The sequence below is a fragment of the Eucyclogobius newberryi genome, unplaced genomic scaffold, assembly GCF_026437365.1.
Source record: "Eucyclogobius newberryi isolate DKJ021-1_F unplaced genomic scaffold, fEucNew1.0.hap1 SCAF_20, whole genome shotgun sequence".
NCBI classification, from domain to species: Eukaryota; Metazoa; Chordata; class Actinopteri; order Gobiiformes; family Gobiidae; genus Eucyclogobius; species Eucyclogobius newberryi.
Window position 1 is genome coordinate 13135768 of NW_027315835.1, and position 21485 is coordinate 13157252.

The 21485-nt window shown below is 38.4% G+C and overlaps 3 protein-coding genes across 11 annotated transcripts in view; 2 read left to right on the forward strand and 1 right to left on the reverse strand.

The window, feature by feature from the left end:
- LOC140369486 (rho GTPase-activating protein 44-like) overlaps positions 1-5753 on the forward strand; it is a 65156-nt gene extending 59403 nt beyond the window's left edge. For 6 of the 7 annotated variants that reach the window (XM_072456837.1, XM_072456835.1, XM_072456839.1 and 3 more), the window contains 2 exons: positions 754-1137; positions 2783-5753. In XM_072456837.1, coding sequence (XP_072312938.1) covers positions 754-1137; positions 2783-2943 — 545 coding nt within the window. In that variant the 3' untranslated portion in view covers positions 2944-5753. Of the gene's footprint in view, positions 1-753; positions 1138-1799; positions 1828-2782 lie in introns of all 7 variants that reach the window. The other variant, XM_072456838.1, reaches the window with a different exon arrangement.
- A 457-nt stretch (positions 5754-6210) lies between these two features.
- Positions 6211-9106, reverse strand: tex47 (testis expressed 47). Its single transcript, XM_072456880.1, has 8 exons — positions 8929-9106; positions 8251-8323; positions 7788-7891; positions 7641-7705; positions 7135-7207; positions 6917-7045; positions 6714-6852; positions 6211-6254 (listed from the first exon to the last, which is right to left on the reverse strand). Exons 1-8 carry the CDS (start codon positions 9043-9045, stop codon positions 6211-6213), a joined length of 744 nt encoding a protein of 247 aa, XP_072312981.1. The 5' UTR covers positions 9046-9106.
- An 823-nt stretch (positions 9107-9929) lies between these two features.
- ndel1a (nudE neurodevelopment protein 1-like 1a) lies at positions 9930-21098 on the forward strand. 3 transcript variants are annotated; one of them, XM_072456860.1, is made up of 10 exons: positions 9930-10022; positions 12523-12619; positions 14206-14359; positions 16204-16352; positions 16798-16934; positions 17030-17200; positions 18130-18224; positions 18318-18460; positions 18977-19024; positions 20330-21098. In XM_072456860.1, the coding sequence occupies exons 2-10, from the start codon at positions 12525-12527 to the stop codon at positions 20418-20420; spliced, it is 1083 nt and encodes a 360-aa protein (XP_072312961.1). In that variant the 5' UTR covers positions 9930-10022; positions 12523-12524; the 3' UTR covers positions 20421-21098. The 3 variants fall into 3 exon arrangements, with proteins under 3 accessions (XP_072312961.1, XP_072312959.1, XP_072312960.1); XM_072456858.1 differs by lacking the exon at positions 18977-19024; XM_072456859.1 differs by having other exon boundaries at positions 18977-20412.
- The last annotated feature ends 387 nt before the right edge of the window (positions 21099-21485 follow it).

Sequence of the window (21485 nt, forward strand, 5' to 3'; positions counted from 1 at the left end):
TACAGACATGTTATATCACGATGATTCTTTTGTAGCATTTGGCAACGATATAATATAATCTGCAATTTCATTAACAAGGAAATTGGATCTATATAAATTACATTTACATTAACTTTATTCTAATAACCTTTGAATCGGTCAATTATTGAGATAATCATCAAGTAATTTAGTCATTGAATAATTGTTATCAGGACTATACACTGATTCCAAAACATGCCATGTGCTGAGATAATAGGTTTTATGGCTCAGACAGAGCGAGAATAACATCAAAATGAAACAGAAAACAAGTACTATTAATGTTTTTGATAAAAAAAAAAAGGCTATTTTGAGTGCTTTCACATTTGTTATTTGGTCCTAAAGCGACATCACTTTAGCTTTATCTGTTCACTTCCTGTTGCAATCAAAACAAAACATTTATTAATCGAAAGAAAAATTGCTAGAATAATCAAATAGCAAAACAATCATCAGTTGCAGGCTTAGTTTTTATAATGAAATACTTAATAGGCTAGCATATCAGTTTGACGCCAACTAAGGTAAATTGATAATTTACTGATTTGTGCCAGTCCCAAACCCAGGTAAAGAAATATGTTAATCGCTTGATACAGAAATGTGATGTGATCATGATACTTTATGATTTTCTAAAGTCTAAAAAGTGACTATGCTAGTCTAAAACTAGAAAACAGTGCAAAGATTTAATTAATACGCTTGTATTGCTTGTTTGATTATCTAACATTGCTTCGTTTGTCTCTACAGCAAAGAAGCTAGCCCCTATCCCACCTAAGCCCCCCTATTCTCAGACAGGGGCCATCTCGGACCAGTCGACGGGACAGCCTTCTCCGGTCAGCCTATCGCCCACTCCCCCCAGCACGCCCTCTCCGTACGGCTTCAGCTACCCTCAAGGTTACGCCACCATAGGATCCCCCATACAGGTGCAGTCCGTCAACACGCCGTCGCTGTCCTCCCCCCCTTCTCTGGCCGGGACCCTCACCAAGGCCCGCCCGACGCCCAAACCTCCACGAAATAGACCCAGCCTGCCTCCCCCTCAGCCCCCCAGCACTCCCGGGACCAGCCCACAACCTCTAGACCACTCCAGCGGGCTTCTAGACGGACTATCACAAGGAGAGAGCATGTCCACAGGTAAGAAACATACAATATACCATGATTTAGAATGATTTATAACGAGAAGGTGTTTTAGTAAACTCGTACAGTTCTTTTTAAATCCACGTGTTTATTCACACAATATTTTAAACCTGAAAAATGTCACAATAAACAATAACTTTGAAACCACACACAACAAACCTAAAGTAGGATAATCCCAGTATACCCTTCTCTAAATGTACAATATTGTTTAAAAACATCATCTAAAATAAATAAAAAGCAGAATCAAACACTTTTTTTAGTTTAGTATCTATAATTAGTCATAGAAGTTGCTTATTTGACTCTCTGTGACTCAAATTGTATCAACAAAACCACAAAAAATCCCCCCAAATGCCAAGAAAATGTACGCAATAAATATTGAGTCTAAAAATATTGTTCTATCGGTAAGTATTATTTATTGAGCAGTAAGGTGATATTGTAATTATCGTGACAGACCTAGTCATCTCACCATTTTCTATATTTAAATCTGTCTTCAAATAAACTGCACATTAAAATAAGAAATAGAAACATCAAGATGCCAATTTATTTCATGTGTCAGGAAGGCTCTTTGTTGCCACCACAGAGAGACAGTTTGGTGTATATTTACATTCACTTAAATACTTTATTAACTGTCCCCTTTTGTCGACTGCTCTGACTTCCAGCGGTATGAGGCCAGAGGGTCAGATTAGGGTAAGCAGGAGTTACAAATTCACCTCCTCCCACCTTCCAACTCCTTCGCCATTTCGGCCCCACATCCAGTTCAATTGCACGATCGGAGCAGAGTCAAGCTGCTTGAAGCGCTTCGTGTCAGATTCATTTAAATATGTCCTCAATAATAACAGCTGGATTTTATTAGTGAAAACTATTTTCTGACACAAAGCTCTATGGTTGCCTGACTCTACCTTCATTTTTACATGCAGTGGCTGTTCAATGCACCTTGTACATAACAATATGGATTTAAGTCTGCGCATGGTGCCTGCTGAGACTAATGCATGGCTTAAAAGACAATTATTCACCATCCACTTCAAACCCAGGGCTTGTTTTTTGGTTTACACTTATTTTTTCCATCTTAAATATTTCCTACCACGACCCCCCCTCCCTCCCTTCACTCTCACCCCACGGCCCACCTCAACACACTTGTCCCGTTGTGCAGTGTCCAGTGGTCCATCACTCAAAACGCATCATCATTGCAAATCGAATGTGTAATCTTAGTTAGCAATTAGAATATATGCCGTATATAGTTCAGTGTGTTTTAACTACAAGGCAAAATAGCATTCAGTACTTTTGAGATTTATATTTAGTCCACCGCTTTTCTTGAGTATACCGTCCGCCTGAGGAAGTCGAGATAATTTATTGTTGTGGGAATATTGTTTGCCAGTTCTGTGTGTTTGGCTGAAGTTGCTAAGGCAGACTGCTAAATCTAGCCAACCGGAACGCTGTCAAAAATAACATTTTAGGGCATTTTAACAAGGACAGTGTCAGTTTACTTTTACTTAAGTGGGGACAGGGATGTAGATATAGATTACATGTAAATATGTTTCAAGTTTATGAACCTTTTTTTTACATTTTAGACAATACAAAAAATATAAAAACACATCTACAAAACCTAATTATTTAATTCATTGTCCATTTTTCCCTTCTCTAGATTCTTTCTGTAACCTAGAGATCCCCGTCATCAACATGGAGCTGGACAGTATTTTCGACATGCCTCACATCTCAAACTTCAGAAACTCATTGACATTTTTTAACTCCAGCCACACGGGGGCGGAGTCAGAGGAGGAGGAGTCGGAGAGCACAGTGCTATGACATCACTGGCTTTAGTTTTATTTTTGACTTTAGCTCAAACCATCATCTCTGCACTATATGGAATATGGAGAATGAGAACGACACATGTAGTCCTGGACTTTTGATCAATACGGATTTTTACATTTGCTGGTTTTATCTGTGGCACATAGATTTTCAATTGTTTGTTTTATTTATGTCTTGCCTTATTTGAATCACTTGCAATATTGCCTTTGAATCACACATACAGGACTATAGCTGCTCGAAGGACCAAGTGCTCTTTACTGAGAAGAAATTACTTCTGTAAACATCTGTCGCTTTGGAGATTTTCAGTTAATCCTTTATTGCCGTCTCTAGTTCGTCCTTTTTTTCTCAGGGTTGTCCGTGGAAAGCTTGAGCATCAAAGTGCGGCGACAACAACCCCTGATGTGTGTCCTAATGCAAGTGTGCCATTCCTTTTCGTTCGTGTTTTTGCGTAGTGTTCAGTATTTTTTTGTTACAGAGTGGTAAAAGAAAAGGATGCCTAAATCATCTCACAATTCAAATCATTCAAGCTTTGCTGACTTTTTTGGTTATAATGTAGACTATATAGTATGGAATATTGTTGAATTGTTGCCATTATGGACAAGGCAATTGAGTGAATGAGTAACATACAGTAGGTGCAAGTAAAAGTGAAAATATATATATATTCTGCTGTACATTCTGGCAACTGAGTGGCATGAAAAGGCCTTGGGAAGAACTGGTCAAATCGTTTTATCAGCAAAGGAAAATGTTTTACAAATAAGGAGCAGCTGTACCTTAACATTAGAATGGTTTAGTCCATTCGGTCATTGTAATTAGCCATTTTGTGCTCTGTGTCTCCATTGTGGTCAGAGCAGTTCTGAGACTCCAATATTTTGCTTATTTTTGATGACTCAGAAATAGGTACAGAGGTGTTTATTTTAAAGAGAATATTTCTACTGATATATTTAAAGTACTTTTAGGATGGATTGTTTCACTTGGGACCAGACTACAGCCACTGATGAATTCAAATGACAAACGAGGTTAGTTTATATTGACAGCTTTAGGCTTGTTGTTTGCCTTGAGATGGGCGCGTAAAACCCGTCACGATTTGTAAGACATCCGCTTCACTTGGCCTCAAAGCCACTGCGCTGTTCCCATTGTGTTCTGTTTAAGTGCGTTATTATTCACAATAGCTCTGTAAATAGTGTCTGTACATATGTGTTGTGTATATAGTGAAAGGGAGAAATTTAATATTTACAGATATAATATACAGAAAAGATCATGCTGACAGTAACATTGTACTGTAAAATATAATATATGATACGATACAGTAGTTCTAGCACAGCGTTGCTAGAATCACCTAAATAACAAGTAGTTTTAACAACTTCATCTGTTAGTATTTGTATATTTTACGACACTGACGTCATAGTTTTTTTCAATTCAGACAAACCTCAGTGCTTATAGTGCGATCTGATTTCCCAGTACTGCCTTTGTGTTCACCCGTATGTTAGTTTATTCACGTAGTTTATTAAGAAATGAAACAGTATAAAATATAAATCCGTAATCACCATAACTTTGATTTGTTGTGGTCCCTAATATCAGAGGTTACCAAGAGGTAGATAAAATAATCCAAAATGTGTGCGACAAAATGATATGGATTAATAATAACCGCCAAATATGACCTCGTAATAAGGAAACGTCAGCGACACGGGGAAATCAGATCGATCGACTTTTCACATTTCAGAACAGAAACAAAGCAAAGCCATGGAGTCAAGCTAAAGACCTCATTTTATTTCACAGTCGATAAAAAATCATACGAAAAGCCTACTGCAAACTCAATATCTAATACAGCAACGCCATAACAGCCACGATGTAATCCGCATGAGACACCGGTGTTTTAAAAATGTTAAATGAAACAATTGTCACTGCTCACCAATTTGTACGTTGTCGTTGGCCGTGCTGAGGTGAATGGTCTGTTTGTCTTGTCTTTGTCCAAATTAGTGTTTTACAACGTGCTGCTCTTTGTTTTGTACTAAAGGGTATAAAACTTGTAAATAAGTCCATTCAAAAAACAACTTTATGAACAATACCAGACAGACGGTGACAAACTCCAGTATTACAGCTTTTGAAAGCATGACGCCCTTTGAACACGGACAAACAAAGGCCTTTTTTACACAAATAGGTGGAATGTAATGGTCATAGACGCCATTTTGGGTCATGTGTTGTATTGCAAAGTGTCAAGATATATTTGGTAAATGGAGATCTTGAGAGGGTGGGCTGGGGGTATGATTCATTATTGTCCTGTGTGAGAGTTAGACGCATGCTTTTTAACCATGAAACGAACAACTGTCTCATCATTGGTCCTGAATAAATGTGATCGTATTTATTTTTATAAGTGATGACAGTTTGCAAGAGAAGAAATCATTCCTGCCCTGATTTGAGTGTCATATTTATTGTGCATTTGTATCACTAACCACTTTCTATTCTAATGTCTTCATGAACAAGAAAAGCACATGAAACTGAAAATTGTTATCAACAGCTAATACAAAAAAAAATCAATTTGGATTTTGTATCTGCAATATCACATTTACTTTACTATTTGTCCACTGCATGTAGCCACGAAAGGTAATACTTCTCGCAGTAAATGGGGGGCCAATCAAAAGAGAACACAATGTGTGAACCCAGGTGTCAAACTATTGATGCTGTGGTGTGAAAAGAGGAAGAGGAAATGCCTTTTTTGGACATGTTTTGTTTTCAGACGTGGGCGCAGTGTGTACTATAAAATACTCCTCATCCGAATGTTGAAACAATTAAATATGTTTTTACATAAACTGCTTTTGTCCTGTTACTTTTGATGATGGCAATAGACCGAGGTGAACAAACACACACACACACACACATACACACACGCACACATTTCATATTTCGAGGCTATACTATATGCCTTCAGGATAATAAAAACTCTTAAGTGATTCATACAAAATGGTATCGATATGGATAACAGCAGTAAAAGTAGTAATAGTATTAGCATTAGTGGAGGTAGTATTCATTACGTGTTTATATTCTACTCTTTATACAAACAGTACTGTTACTTTAATACTACTGAAGAGACAGAATTTTAGTAACAATATGTTCATAAAAATATAGATTTTGAGTACACTTCTGGAGTCATGTTTATGGTCTAGTTTTCTTTATTTTGGAGATGTCCGATACACTCTGACTTCCAGTGAAGGTCAAAGACTCTCTGCAGGGACATAAAACACTTGATTAGATTTTTGATTTGCAAAGTTAATCAAATTTAAAGTGACCGATGTTGACAGCAATGAATGCTCCTGGAATGCAGATGATGTTACAGCGCATAAGTATTCACAAGGGAAAACAGGACCTTCAAACAAATGAGGATGTTATTGCTTCTGACGTACAAATGTTTACCTTATTAAACGGTGGTCAAGCAGGTACTTCTCTTCACTTCTCCTGTGAGCAAATAGAAGATGCTGATTTAGAGTAAGCCAAATAAACAAACATTCCAGTCCATTATATAGAATGTGTCCTTTTAAATGTGTTAGCAACAAATGTGTCCTTTTTACAGAAGCATAAAACATCTATGAGGCTCATTTTAAGAAGAAGAGTTTTCTGGTTGAATCTGCTTTTTTCCACACGTGTTATTGCTTTGCTTATAACGTCACGCTATCCATCCATATATCTGCATGGAGGCAAGCAGGTGAAGCCTGGCCAAGTTACAGGTCAAATTTGCGGAGAGGCAACTCGTTCGGAATGTTATCATCTCTTACCAAAGTCCATGCTGAAGTGTAAAGGTGAGTTGTACAACTTCAGATATTCCTGAGGCGTCTGCAGATCTGCTCTAGTTGTCAGAGAGATCAAAACATCTGGAGACATGCCAAGATCTTTCAATGCGGATCCACCCTCTGTCTGTAAACCAACTGAGCATCAAACCATGTTGACTGATAAAAAGAAGCAGCAGTAATAGACAAACCCTCTTGGCTTGTTCAAGCTGCTTTGCGATAGTGTTCACAGATGACAAGACTTGAAGAACAAGCGTCTCTGTGGGCTCCTTCACAAGCTCTTTAGTCCCTCTGGCCGGGCCTACATCTGCATGCAGGATCTTAAACAATATTACAAAATACCAGTTAAACCTTCAGCCAAGGAGAAAGTACAAATCTATCTATATAGAAATGCAGCCAGTGAACCAACCTTGTACTGCTGAAACTGCCTGCTGTGAGGACTGTGTGCCATGAATACAATCTTTGATGCTTCAATCGATACACTGCGCACAGACAGACCCTCCATTTCAAGTGTATGACGAGCCAAACTCAATTTTATTCCATATCTTAATGGAACCATATACGTATAAACAATTTTGATTTCAGAATTCATAAACGTAACTGTCACCAGATATGAGGTAAATAATATAAACATAAACATTGGACATGATGTTAGTTTTGGATCTCAAGATGATTATCCAATCAGAAAGCAGAATAAACCTCACATCACTCTCTCAGCAAAGCCTCGCACCGGCAGCCAATCATTTATCAGTGCTACTGTACCAGTAAAAAATGTGTATGTGTCCTCTATCTGTTGGTGAAATTTCTAGCAACCCAGTTTCAGTTGTGACTAATTATTTATTATTTTTTACCAATAAGAGTGCAACCTAAACACAGTTTCTTTAACACAAATTCTCCAAAATAGTGCAACATTACCAGTCAGATGTCTGTTGTAGCTCTATAAGATCTTCCAAAATAGTGACAAAAACATCTTTGGATGACTGAAAGGCATAAAATATTAAATATTTTCATGGCTAAATCACAAATAACCACTGACGATTGCCACATTAAGACTCAACTTACCTCAATGACATGAATGAGACATGATGGGTAAAGTAAGAGAAGGCCTGTCACGTTGTCCCATGGAAACCGCTTGCTCAGTTGAAGACTGAGTTTTTCATAATGAGCTGCAAGAAAAACAAATGTTACTGTGTGAAAATACAAAGACACAGCACTTTATAACCCAATACTATCGTCTTTACGCCTTCAGACATGAAGCTTTTGTGGCCTATAGTGTTACTTTGTGGATGACTCCAGCTCGACTCTCTGCAGAGTCCTTCACAGTTGAGGTGTGAAAGTTATAAACGCACACAGCCTTTCAGCATCCTAATGCTGCACTGCCAATATATCACTCATTCACAACACAAAAACCTATTTCATTCACAGATATTTATATCTGACTCCCAAGATGAGCTGCTTTACTTTTAGAAACAATATTACATTGATTAAATGAGCCTTTATTTTTGTTATTCAAGTTTTAACAAACCAGCCAATTCTGTCCTGTCGCCAAGACCATTGGGAAGTTGAGCGGTTAGAAAAAGCCTCTGCAGCAGGATTTTCTGTAGAGAAATACACATTTAATTGAGACAATTAAAACACTGTGAAATGGGTATGGAGTACAATCTATGTTGAGATTCAATGCAAATTCTAAAATAGAATGCCCATGTCTAATTTTATAGATACCTTTACATCTTCTTCCCCTGCATCCTCCTCCTTTGCCATTAATTGATCAAATAAATTAATCCTATCTTCTATTTTCTTTTCCATTCTAACTTCATGTTCCTCCAAACTCTCCATCTGACTTGGCCTCCTTCGGTACGGTTCCCCTGTGAAATGTCCACTCCAGTCTGCCTCAGTGGTTATAAACTACACAACCTAGAAACCTTTTGTCCAGGAGATGCTATAAAAGTCTTTGGAAACTCGCCTTACATTGTGTGTATGGTAGTAAGAGTAACTGTCACGTGACAGGTAACATAATGTAACTGTTCACTTTTGATCTCTATAAACTGGTACAGACACAAAGCCCTTTGGATCATACGTTTAATTGTTCAAATGCGTTTAATCACCTATGAATGTAGGCCATTTATGAATAAGTCGCAGCACTGTCTGTGAAAGAATTAACAGAAAACAAATAGCTCGTTGTGGTTATCCAAAAGTTACAAACCTCTCTTATTCTTTCTAAAGTCACATCGAGCATTGACCATGTCTGAGTTTCTTCTGGCTCCTCGGATAAGTCTGTGTGCTTTTGGGCTGGGGCAGGTTTGGGGTTTTTTGCGGACATGATGATGCTAAAGGAGCTTCACGGATGTTTGTGTCGGGGCTGTTACCACGGCAACGGGCTCAACCGCTCTGATGACGTCATGAATGATCCCTTCGGGAAACGGAGAGTTTAACGGCTTTTCAGGGAACAATTAAACAACAACAAAACAATAACCAACGCTCCAAATATTCAATATTTGGGGCGTTGGACAATATTATATCGTCTTGAATGTATTGTATTAAGCATGTCTATGTGTACTAACGTTTAGCTGCGCACATGACTGAAAGGATTTTTTCTTTGCACTCTTCTCTTTTGTTTGTGATTTTATTAGTTTAGACAATCAGTTGGAATTTTATTGTATTTTTATTTTTATTTCTGTTTCTGTTTCTGTAATTTCTTTGTGATTTTAATGCATTTTTCCTGCTGTGTGAAGCACTTTGAATTGCCTTGTGTATGAAATGTGCTCTACAAATAAACTTGCCTTGCCTAACGTTTGTCGACCAATTGATGATTATTTAGCTACACGTTTTGAATCACCAGTAGCGTTCAGCTATTTAATGAATAACACACTGTAATTTAGTGAAAGAATAAAAGATGAACTCGTTTGGGCAAAATGTGGTTAAATAATCTGTACTTTCTTCAAGACAGCAGCAGATGGCGCTGTTTAGCCATGTCATCTTATGCGCTATATATATTATTAAATTTAATGTAATTCTGTGTCGCACTCTTTCAACCTAAACCTATACGAACATTTAACATATGTTGTCAAGTGTGGTTTTCTTTTTTGTTGTTTGCGTTAATACTAACATTTATTTGACATCGCGCCGCTTACGCACGGCACGCACGCGGCACGCACGCGCTGGTCAGAGGCGTAAACGGATGTGTGCGTTTGAGCCTGTGCGTGCGGAGCGGAGATCACAATCATCACAAGAGACGCTCGGCCTCGGTAAAGGAGGACAAGATGGACTGACATTATTTCCATACGAGGCGATGCTCAGGTAAATAAACCTTCACTACAAACGCGTTTACATCGCGAGGTAGAGCGGCGTCTTTTTCTCCGACCACAGGTGGATCAGCCTGGGTTTGACAGCTGACCTCAATATCATGTCATCCTGTGCCTGTGTTTTATATTATGCTGTCAAATAATCAAGGCTGTCGGGATTATTGTCGTGTAAATCCACAGAATATAAACATTATTTAGCCGGGAACAGTGTTATTCAGCACCATGTCGGCAGATTCCATCCGTCGTGCGATGAGTAAATCATTTTTCGACTGAATTTCTATTTATAGGCCGTCACAATCTGCCATTAAACAGCTATTTCTGCACGTGTAAAGAGGATGACTGTATGGAAACGGAAATTCTGCAGATTTAAAGGGTATTGTAGCTCTAGTCATTATTTTGGTACTTACAAACCAACATATATAACATAATACTACCATTGGAATAAGTCACGTGTATGTGGTTCAGGGAATATAGCCTGTGTGTCCTTTTCATTTAACTCCCTTGATTCTTTTGTAGATTTATGAACTTTTTTTTCCTGCAAGAATCCCTTCATTAATTACAGCTTTTTACCCCCAACAAATGTAATTGAATTGCTATTAGCTGCACCGTACAGATTATTGTCATTAACATTAAATACCCTGTGTTTACAGTTCACTATTAGTATGTAGTATCTAATCTTACTCCACAGTGTAGCTCTAAGAGGAAGGTGGCGATTAAGAGCTCAGAAAGCAGTCTAATGTATTCCGTGTGAATGTTCCAAAGATTAACAGGTAGACTGATCACTATCCTTTATTTAACATGGCTGTTGGCTGTATCTGTGCTTTAATGTGGCTGAGGTTAAGAGTGAAAGTTGCTGTTGGCATGAGACTCTAAAAGTAGTTGGATCAAATACCTCCTCTTGTGCCTGTGCCAGTATGTAACCTATTACCTAAGGACATTGTGGTAATTAAGGAACCTTTATATTAATAATATATGTGCTATTTAGGGTTGTGTGCAACATTATGTCAACTTTATGATTGAGTCTACAAACAATGACACAAACTCCCAAATGCTGTACTGTAAAATACTCTTTGTTCAGTCTTCGTGCTGTATTCAGTTCACTTGTAAAGTTGTACACTTAAATAAATTGCATACAGTATTCATAGTATTTTTACTGTGATATATTTGTGATATATATACATATATTTAATTTTAGTTTATTTTTTATAATTATTTAGTTTATTTGGTCTGGACAGTGCATGTTAATGAGCATGACATAAATGCTTAATTTCCATGCATTGTCCCACAAACACACTAGGCTTGTTCATGTTTAGCTGCGCCTCATCTTGATGATCGAATAAAATTGAAATGTCCAATGAGAGGATAGAAAGAAACACCCAGCAGCCTCGTGCAGATCAATAGGGTTCAACCGGAAATTACAACATCGACTGCAATTGGACTTGCATAGTTTTTGCTTCTCCCTAATGTGCCTCATTAATACACCAGCATTCATGGACACTGGTGACAAGATGGGTAATGTGTCATACCCAAGGACACAACGCCAACCGCTCCACTGTGGCACCTGACGTGCCAGCGGTCTCCCATCCAAGTACTAACCAGGCCCATCCCTGCTTGTCAGCTGCATGTCTATGACCAAAATAAAAAGTAATTCTGATTCTAAGAGACATTTTTAGGAAGCAGAAGGAAATTGTGACTCTACTGTAGATGAGTCACATTAGATAATTGTATCCCTTTGGTTGCAAAATTGGGGATATTGACTGTCAAAACTCTTGAGTATTAGATTGCTTTCTTACAGTTTACTTTGCTTTGTTGGCATGGTGTTCTGATTTGCAGTGTCTATTTTAAATGCCCCTAACTATACATAAATCAATGCATGCATGGAAACAATGTGAGAGTGGATTTTTTGTCCCATACATTTCATTCGGACTGTTGCGGCACAAATGTTTTTTCATATCAATAATGTAGTGGCGTATAAATTAATCTTATTGCCCTATATGTCATATCTAACTGGTCTTTTCTAACAGAATAATTATTACCTGTTATGTTTATGACAATACAAACTGTACAACTGACAAAAAACTTCATGCCAGGAATTGAAAATACTGTGATACTTTATGGAATCACATACTTTAACAAACCAAAACAAGATTTGGATAAAGAACATGACAAGTTTGAACAAGATTAACGATTAAGTTTAGACAGGTTAAGTTCCTCTGACCCTGAGGCAGCTAAAGTCCTGCTACTGAGAGACACCAAGCCTAGATGAAGCCAAGATGCACATTTATTTTGTTCATTCTTGTAATTTGTGAAAAAAATATGCCTCTTATATGAGATGGAGAATATTAATATATATATGTGCAGTGTTGTCAAATGCCATTTCCCTATTTGATAGATGAGTGATATTGGATTCTATCTTGTTTAAAGAGCTTTCTGATCAGTTGCACAGTTTATAAGCTAAGAATAATATTTAATATTTCTTCTCCTGTTTTCCTTAGATATGTTTGCAATGGAGATGGACGTGATACCAAAGTTTTCCTCCAAAGATGAGGAGATTGACTTCTGGAAGGCGTTGTCTCTCAAATACAAGAAGAGGTATGTAACAAACTCCTGCTTCATCCCAGTTTAGAGTCTGATCAAAGCGATGAGCCGGTTTGAAAGGGCTTTTTTCTTTATATTCCATCCTCCATTATGGCATTGACTGTCATATGATCCAACAGAAATCTGCATTGTATCTTTGGTTGGGAAAAGCACGATTTATGCCTTATTTGTGTGCTATGTTAAAGAAGGTGGCTTTCACAGTTGGAAATATCCAGTTACTCATTCAAAGTACAGGCTCTTTGGAAAACTCCCTCTATTCAACACAGTCAGATCCTATTTCACTTTTACCGTAAATTCAAGTTTGTCCACATCTAAATGATAGCTTTTCTACCTAGATTTCTATAGCAAATGTTGCTATTACATATATTTTGTTCTTAGACAGATTTGTTTTGTACATTTTGTCCTACGCCCCATTATGTAAGTGTCAGACAAAGCTGTACCTTCAGGCAGCCGCTTGTGTAGGGCTGTATCTTGAATCCTCATATCGTATTCTGCTCTGTCATACGTACAAAAAAAAAAGAAAACTATTTGATCTTGTGTTAGATCAGAGTGTCAGATCTGCTGCCTCTCTGACAAATATGATTATACAGACTGGTTGCTGTGGTTTACCACTGATTAAACTGTAAAATCTGCCTGTAATTGACATCGCTCTAATGAACTTTAATGAAATATGTGCTTGAGGGTTAAGCATGTTGCAGCTAGAAACTTCACTTTGTTTTTTGGCAGACTTTAAAGTACATTTGATGATAGAACCATGAAATAGTGATTACGGAAAACTGTAATGAAGAAACGTCAAAGGAACGGTGAAGGAAAATCCTTCTGCATATTTCCATTTCAAGCTTATGGCTCTCTGGGCTGAGGGCTAGCATTAGTTAATAGATTTCTTGGCTTTGGTCCAATTCCTCAGCACTTTAGGTTCACATGTCGAAGGTTATTGACACACTATTTATAGCGATGTGACTTCTCGACCGTTCTCACCCTTACATAACGTGCTCTGCCACGGCTCAGGTCAGTGATCACATGGTCCACCACATGGCAGGATGGGAAGAGAACATGTTTACATTCAGTCTTTAAACTTGCGTCTCTCAGGATCATTTCAAGTTGTATTTATTTAATATCAAAGAAAAATACTAGATAGAAAATAGAAAAAGAAAACTCCAAAGAGGTTGGTGTAAGAAATGGCTCTGTAATATAGTATTTACCAAATCAAAATGTAAAATACACAAGTTTAACACGTGACAAGGAGCTAATGTTTTAATGAAATAAATGAAAATATGGGAACTAATTATGTATTATGCAAGTTTCAATCACAACAACGTTCTCCTCAATATTGCCTTTTTAACCATGCAGCTTTATAAACTTTTATATTTCAATCATTTCTTGGTGCTACACTATTGCTTTTATTGACTTCAAATGAGAAATTATTTGAAAACCGGGTCAAAGCAGGATCCCAGATGACACGTTTTTCTGGCTGAGTTGGTAAACGCATCACCATTTCTCTCGGAGGCTCGCGGACGACCTCTTTCTGTCCCGACTCGTGTGTCTTAACGCCCGGCTCGGTGCCTGTGTCCACCCCACAGCTGCCAGGACGCACAGGAGGAGCTGCTGGAGTTTCAGGAGGAAAGCCGCGATCTGGAGGCCGAGCTGGAAGCGCAGCTGGGGCAGGCCGAGCACAGCATCAAGGACCTCCAGTCTGAGAACAACCGTCTGAAGAACGAGGTGGACAATCTCAAGGTAACAGCGGCAGCAGTCTGGAGTCTCTGCATCAATAAAACATGCGGGTATAAAAAATACAACTGAAGGTCAGACGGCGATTTCAGTGTGCATGTCGTTACACAGGAGCAGGATGAGAAGGGTTATTTATGGGTGCGATCAAAAGTGTGTGTGTGTTAGTGATGATTCCAGAAAACAGGTCAAATGTGGATGTATCAAATGGAAAATGTTTAGATGGGGGTTCAGTGTGGGCAAGAAGGCGAATGATTTGACCCCAAACTGGAAAAACCAAAGGAAAGATTAAGGCCATTGTGATTGTTCTCAATAATGATAAGATATCCCTTTATTGTCCCACATGGGGAAATTTCATAATAGACACACCATATGCAGTATGTAGTAAATAAATACATTCTGATAAGATACTGCTGTTATCATCAACAAATAATACATGTAAAAAAACTAAACAGATTATGTTAAATTCTATATTTTTTACATTTAGACCCTGATGCTAAAAGCGACTCATCAGAATGAGCATATAAGTAAATTGGAATTATAAGATCGCTGCAAAATGTCCAGAAATGGATTTACAATGTCATAAAGCTCATACACCAGAAATGTCTTCTCTGCACATGGACATTTGAAATAGCTGAGATCAGCATTAGTCACAATTTACACAAGTCTGACGACAGCATAAGCTCCCCAGATGTAGTGTAGATATATGGTGTGTTCCTCTATATTTCCATTGAATCTATTATGTACGTGCATTTTGTCATCTTTCATCATCACTTCCTCTGAGTCTGAGTCTGGTCCCGTGGGAAAGGTGCGGTTCACGTTGTTACAGCTGTAGCCCCTCCTTTCGGCTCTTGCACACAAAATCACACCACTCACATTACTCTCGGGTTGTGCCCAACAAATCAGAAGGTGATAGATTGGTTTACATGAACAATACCATCTTGTTTCTCCCATGACATTTGTCACATACACACCTTGCTGTGCTGGGGCCCATAGTTGAGTCTTACAGGGGAAATTTAAGAAATCACTTACATTTTTTCCATGTTAGAAATAAACACCTTCCCTGACCAAGATGGCTGTGTATCACTGCTGGTCATTACTACATCATAAGTAATGCATTATCCTCTGTATACTGTATTTTCATGGCATAATTTCCACCAGGAAGTGTAGCACGTGTGTGAGATCCCAAATGCCAGAAAAATTATCATAATATCTATTTCAAGACAATCATTTGTTGAACATAAAAGGTGAGGGTATTTAAATCAAGCGCATGTTTTTGTGTGTCCGGTGGTTTCCAGGCAGCGTAGTGCAGCAGATATAGGTCAGCCGATATTGAGCTGATTGAGCCTTAGAGACTAAATAGGTCACACATGATATGCCATATTGGAAGTAGTAGTAGGGAGTTGATACAGGTCTTTTTGAAAAATGTTTATTAAAGCGCAAAATATTTTCTTAAAGCCTATGTCTCATTAGCCAATCTCAATAGCTTTTACTTCATAAACATATCGTTAAATAAGCAATAGAATAATACTTTTTGGGTCTCAATATATATCGTATTTATTTTTTCAACAACATGATTGTCATTATTTACTGTGTTACTTTTGAGATTCATTTTAGATAAGGTTTTTTGTTGTATTGTTTTTATTGCAACTTTATTTTTATTTTATTTTTACAATAGTGTGCATTTAGAAATAGGTCTACTGAGATTATTCTGCTTTAAGGGCAGTTTGAATATTATGGTTTATCGTGATGTATGAAAACTCCTGGATTGCATTGACTTGTGTTCATTAATTTACAGTTTTTGCACAACCATAATCATAGAGAGAAATCTAATACCTCTTTCTTTCCATCAGGATAAGGTGGAGCAGCAATACTCACAAAGCTATAAACAGATCTCTGTGCTGGAGGACGACCTCGGCCAAACACGCGGCATCAAAGAGCAGCTTCACAAATATGTCAGGGAGCTCGAGCAGTCCAACGACGACCTGGAGAGGGCCAAACGGTAAAGGGGCACAATTTATACGGTTATGATGTTGCAGTCATGGACAGAAGTCTGGAGTCTGTATTTCCCTATTCAAGTCACAATCTTTGAAACCAGAGTATCTACAAATGGCCAAAGCTCAACCTCAGATCACCCTTGCAACAATCACACTTAATCACAATTTCAAACGGCAATGTCTACTCCATGTGAACACAACCTTTTGAGATGTTTCCAGAGATCTACTTTAGACCTGAGCTGCATTTTCTAGTTCCAATTAGCAAATCACACGAGTGCTACTGATCAGTGCCTTGAATTGAATGAGGATGGATATTTGATTCACGTCTGACTGTGATACTGAGCAGGTGTGATTATCACATGCAGAGGGAGTGTCCCAGGGGAAATGTAGGCTCTCCCATTTATAGATCTGTGTTAGATTTGACCTTCATTGTGTCTTCTTATGTCTCAGTGCTACAATCGTTTCTCTGGAGACCTTTGAACAGCGTCTGAACCAGGCCATAGAAAGAAATGCCTTCCTGGAGAGTGAACTCGATGAGAAGGAGTCTCTACTCGTCTCCGTGCAGAGACTAAAGGACGAAGCAAGAGGTGATTATTGACCATTTGATTACAACTTTGCATAATTGGCCTGTTTTGTCTGTCTGGAAGGAAATCTCTTAAATGTGTTTGTTTGTAAATGGCAGACATGCGACAGGAGCTGGCGGTGCGGGAGCGACAGGCAGACACCACCAGGATGTCCGCTCCGAGTTCTCCCACTCAGGACAATGTGAAGATGGATAGTGCGGAGCAGGCGTCTCTGTCTCTGCCTGCCACACCTCTGAGCAAAGGACTGGACAACGTCTTTACAACGACAGGTAAAGACAAGACAAGACATTCATCGGCACGTTATTGTCTTAGGGGGAGAATGTTTGTCTTGTAAACCAGCTAGTGCGCATTGTTGTTGTGGCAAGACACTTCACACACCTTGTTTGAATGTGTTTGAATGGTGTGATGTGGTGTGGCTGTTATTCAACCCCAGGACAGCCGGGGCGACAGAGGCAGCACATGGCATGGTATTATTTTATTTGTACAGGGACAGCACACGCGACACAGTCAGGGCAGTGATTTGAAAACAGAATTTTGATTATGGATCGATCATAGTGTATACCGGTACTATCTACTTATACTACTACTATACATAGTTATCTCTCGCTTATCCTCTTCATCAGGGCTCCACAGTATTGCATACACTCTTCTGTTTTGCTCTGTTTGTATTAGTACTTTTCTTTTTAAATTGAATTAATATACTGCTTTATATTGCTTGCTTTACAACATTAGTACATTTTCTAACTAAAGACAGAAGGAGGCCTCACTAGACATTTTCTATTATGTTATTATTCTCTGTTTTTACCATTATATGCAACAAAAATCTATCTATCCAGCAAATTCTATGCAAAAGAATGTTTGTGATGACATAACAACCGGCATGCATCTGTGTGAAAATCAGATTAGCCATTATCAAATACCCCAAAAGGGACTGAGCCATTTTGCCATTAACCTCCTCCACTGGATTGTCTCTAAAAGACTAATTCAAGCAACGTGATTACATGATTGATTAAGCATGTAAATGACTGCTGCATTTTACTTTCACGCTACTCCTCCGATGTTATGTTCAACTCTGACAAGCAAACGGCCATAAAAGCAACCAGCAGCACATTAGTCTGTAATTATACTTCTCATCCTGTCACTTTGAATGCATCCGCTGTTTAATGTCAGCTTTATTCCCTCTCTTCTCACCATGCAGCGCTATCAAACGGCTACGGCACCAACTCCCCACTGACGCCCTCCGCCCGAATATCTGCACTCAACATCGTCAGTGATCTCCTACGCAAAGTCGGGGTGAGTCACATTCACACTTCTGATGCTTTAGAACGTGGCTCTTTCTTGTACTGAACCCTGTAATAAGGAGTCACGCTGTTATGTTTCCTTCAGGTGCTGGAGTCCAAGCTTGCTGCTTGTAGGAACTTTACCAAGGACCAGAAGGCGAGAAAGGCGTACGCTCTCGACAACAGCAATGCTCTCAACGCCAACAACAACTTCTCACAATCACTTCATACATCCTATTTTGTCAAAGCGTGAGTTCAAATTTCTTTGCATAAAACGACATAGTGTTGGGACCAATAGAGAAAGAATGAGTTATAATACGAAACACAAGAGCCACCACATTAAAATTGGGACTAGAGCCGAAAACAAAACTTGAACTAGATCAGGAATAAACAACGACTAGAACTGGACAAAACCAAGTTTAAGGACAAAAATGTTCTTAATTCAGGTCTAAAAACCAAAGTGTGAACGCGCCTTTAGACTCTTTTACGTTGTCATTAAAGTTGAAAATGTTTGCCCTTTTGAGAAATCCTAGATTTAAGCTGTGATCTGGATCCACAGCAAAATTTAGCTTTATTTTTTTACATTTATTCTGCCCATTATTGGTGTTTTCAGTTTTTATTACGTTAATTAATTTGAGATAACAGCCACTCTAAAGCTTTTCTTAAGTACTGTGTTTGTACTATAGACACATGTTATTGCAAATCCTCCGTGTTTAATCTGTATTTAATTCCTTGCCCTGAGCTGTTATTGCATTTTCCCAGCAGGACAGAGATGGTCACTTTCCCGGCTTTGATTTTGCTCGCTCACCACAGGTCCTAAATGTTTTCTCTGTATTTGGGTGCTGCATGTATTTAACAAATTGCCTCTAGTTCTAGCTGTAGAAATAATATCCTACCCACTAACATGAACGGTGGTGGTCTTAGATAGTAAGTAATGGTGCTTACATCTTTCCTTTTTTAGTGAATACTTCCTCCCACAGTAGTTTTCCTTATCATTGTGTGTCATGTGAATGGTTAGAAAACAATGTCATGGGAAAGCATTGCTCCAGAAAGGGGAATTTTGTACCGCCGCATCTAGTTTTAAAGTCTCTTTTCTGTTACATTTTATGCTGTGTCACTCAACCTCAACTACACACGTGAATCTGGTCAATTCGTGTACTATGTGAGCAGAGATTAAACGTATGGAAGAGGCAGACACACAAAGAATAATATCTAATCAGTTTATTAGCAATAAGAGGTAAATCAATTTTCAATTTTGTCAAAATGATTGCAGCTGTAAACTATATTTACTTCGTCCACCGTTTGTTACTTGCAAATGAATTATTGATGGCCTACATTTTACAATCTTTTTTTTCTCACAAGCATGACTCAAACCTAGCGGCTTAAAATGTCAATCATAGCTTACATTTTGATCTAGGACAAGCAGTTCAGCTGGTTAGTCCTACAAATACCCAGACGCCACCTGACGTTACAAGTATTTATTTTCATTCAAGCGCTTTAGCTGTTCCAAGTACCTGAAGTCTCTTTTGTCCACGATCAAAACTAGTTCAATTAAAAACGAGGACAGATTGCCCACCAGGGTCAGTTATTTTTGCAGTGTCGACAGCAGCTGTTTGTAAATGACCTCTTTGGGCCTCATTTATTATTATCATGCAGCTTTCTGTCCAGTTTTGGGATTAAGGTTATGCTGACCGACTGTTTTTGCCGACCTCCAGTTGTCCTAATGTGCCATAATCCCAGTGTCCTCACATTTAGGTTAACTCTCACAGGCCTCATTGATTTATAGAGCCCCCTTTATTCAAACAGGATCTGCTGTCTACTCATAATAACGTACAATATAATGTCCATGGGGGGATTTCTTTTAAAACACGTGGGCGAGTTGGGCTTGGGAGTGGGTACTTTCCTGAACTTGTCTACAGAAATGTTGACTTGTTGACATGTATGGTGTATAGCTTAAAAGTTACAGTTTCACCTCTGGGGCTTGGTGGAAAACTGTAGGTAGAAAGTAGGTTAGTGCTCTTTTCCTTGTGGTACTTCTCTAGTAGACGCTAACATTTGGGGAATAGAAACCGTTTTACGTTTGAACTATCTCATTTAACCTCATACTCTCTCACACAGGCCTGTGAATGGAGTAGACTCTGAAAACAACCCAGCCATCACCGCGCCGCCTGCAGCCGCTGCTCCAGGCCTCGTGCCCCTCGCCGTCTGACCAAAAATGACAATTTTCTCCCAGTTTAATAATAGAGACCACCCAAGTTCTGATGTGGAGCACTTACAGTAATTCCAGAAACACAAGTCTTTACAAATTAAATGTACGGTTGTTGGGATCACTCGTTATTGTCTCGACACATGTGCTTTGTACTTTCTGTAACTGTGGTCCCCTGTGTAATATTTTATATTGCCTATGATATACAAAATAATATTGGATCATGGCCAGGTTTAACAGGCTGTGGGGTAATGTTAATTAAGGGTTCATTGTAGAACAAGAAGACTTAACGGTTGTTGCTAGTCATATCTTGCCACCTAATTAGTGCAAAATTATATAAATGTACATGTTCTCAAGAATTACCTAAATGTTCTTAAATCAGAACTATGGCTTACTGAAAATGTTTTTTAAAAACTTTAATTCAATTGGGACAATGTTTAAATACTCAAGTAAGCATGCTTAATGTGGTAATCCTGGTCATATTGATCATTATTTACTGATGTATACTTCCACCTGAGTGTGCTCTCCCTAGTCTATAGAAAGACTGGTGTTTGAATCACAAAACTCACTCTTCATATTATTTTTATTCATGTGCAATATTTGATTTTTTTATTGTTCAATGTTTAATTTATAACTGGAAATATTGCTGGCATGTTTTAATAAAAATACGTACGTTTTGAACTTGCTGTTTTGAATACTTGTGTGCACCTTGCCAAGATACACAAGCCTAGATTTTTATAGTGCACACTGCCCTCTGCTGGTCAGAAAATGACACAAAGGGCTTGTCTGTACATGGGGCAGGATAGTCAAGACAAAAACAGAAACTCATTCACATGCTCTATGGCCATGCTGCACGTTTGTGAAAAACAAAACATAATTTGCAAATATTTTTAACCATATATTGGCTTTGTATAAGTACTTTATCCATTAATTGAAAGCAATGCTGTGTACAATGCAGTATGTCTGAGACTAAGTGAGATGCAGTATGTCTGAGACTAAGTGAGATGCATTTGAGAATATAAGATCAATTATCAACATCTGTTGTTGATTTACATTCAAATGGTTCCC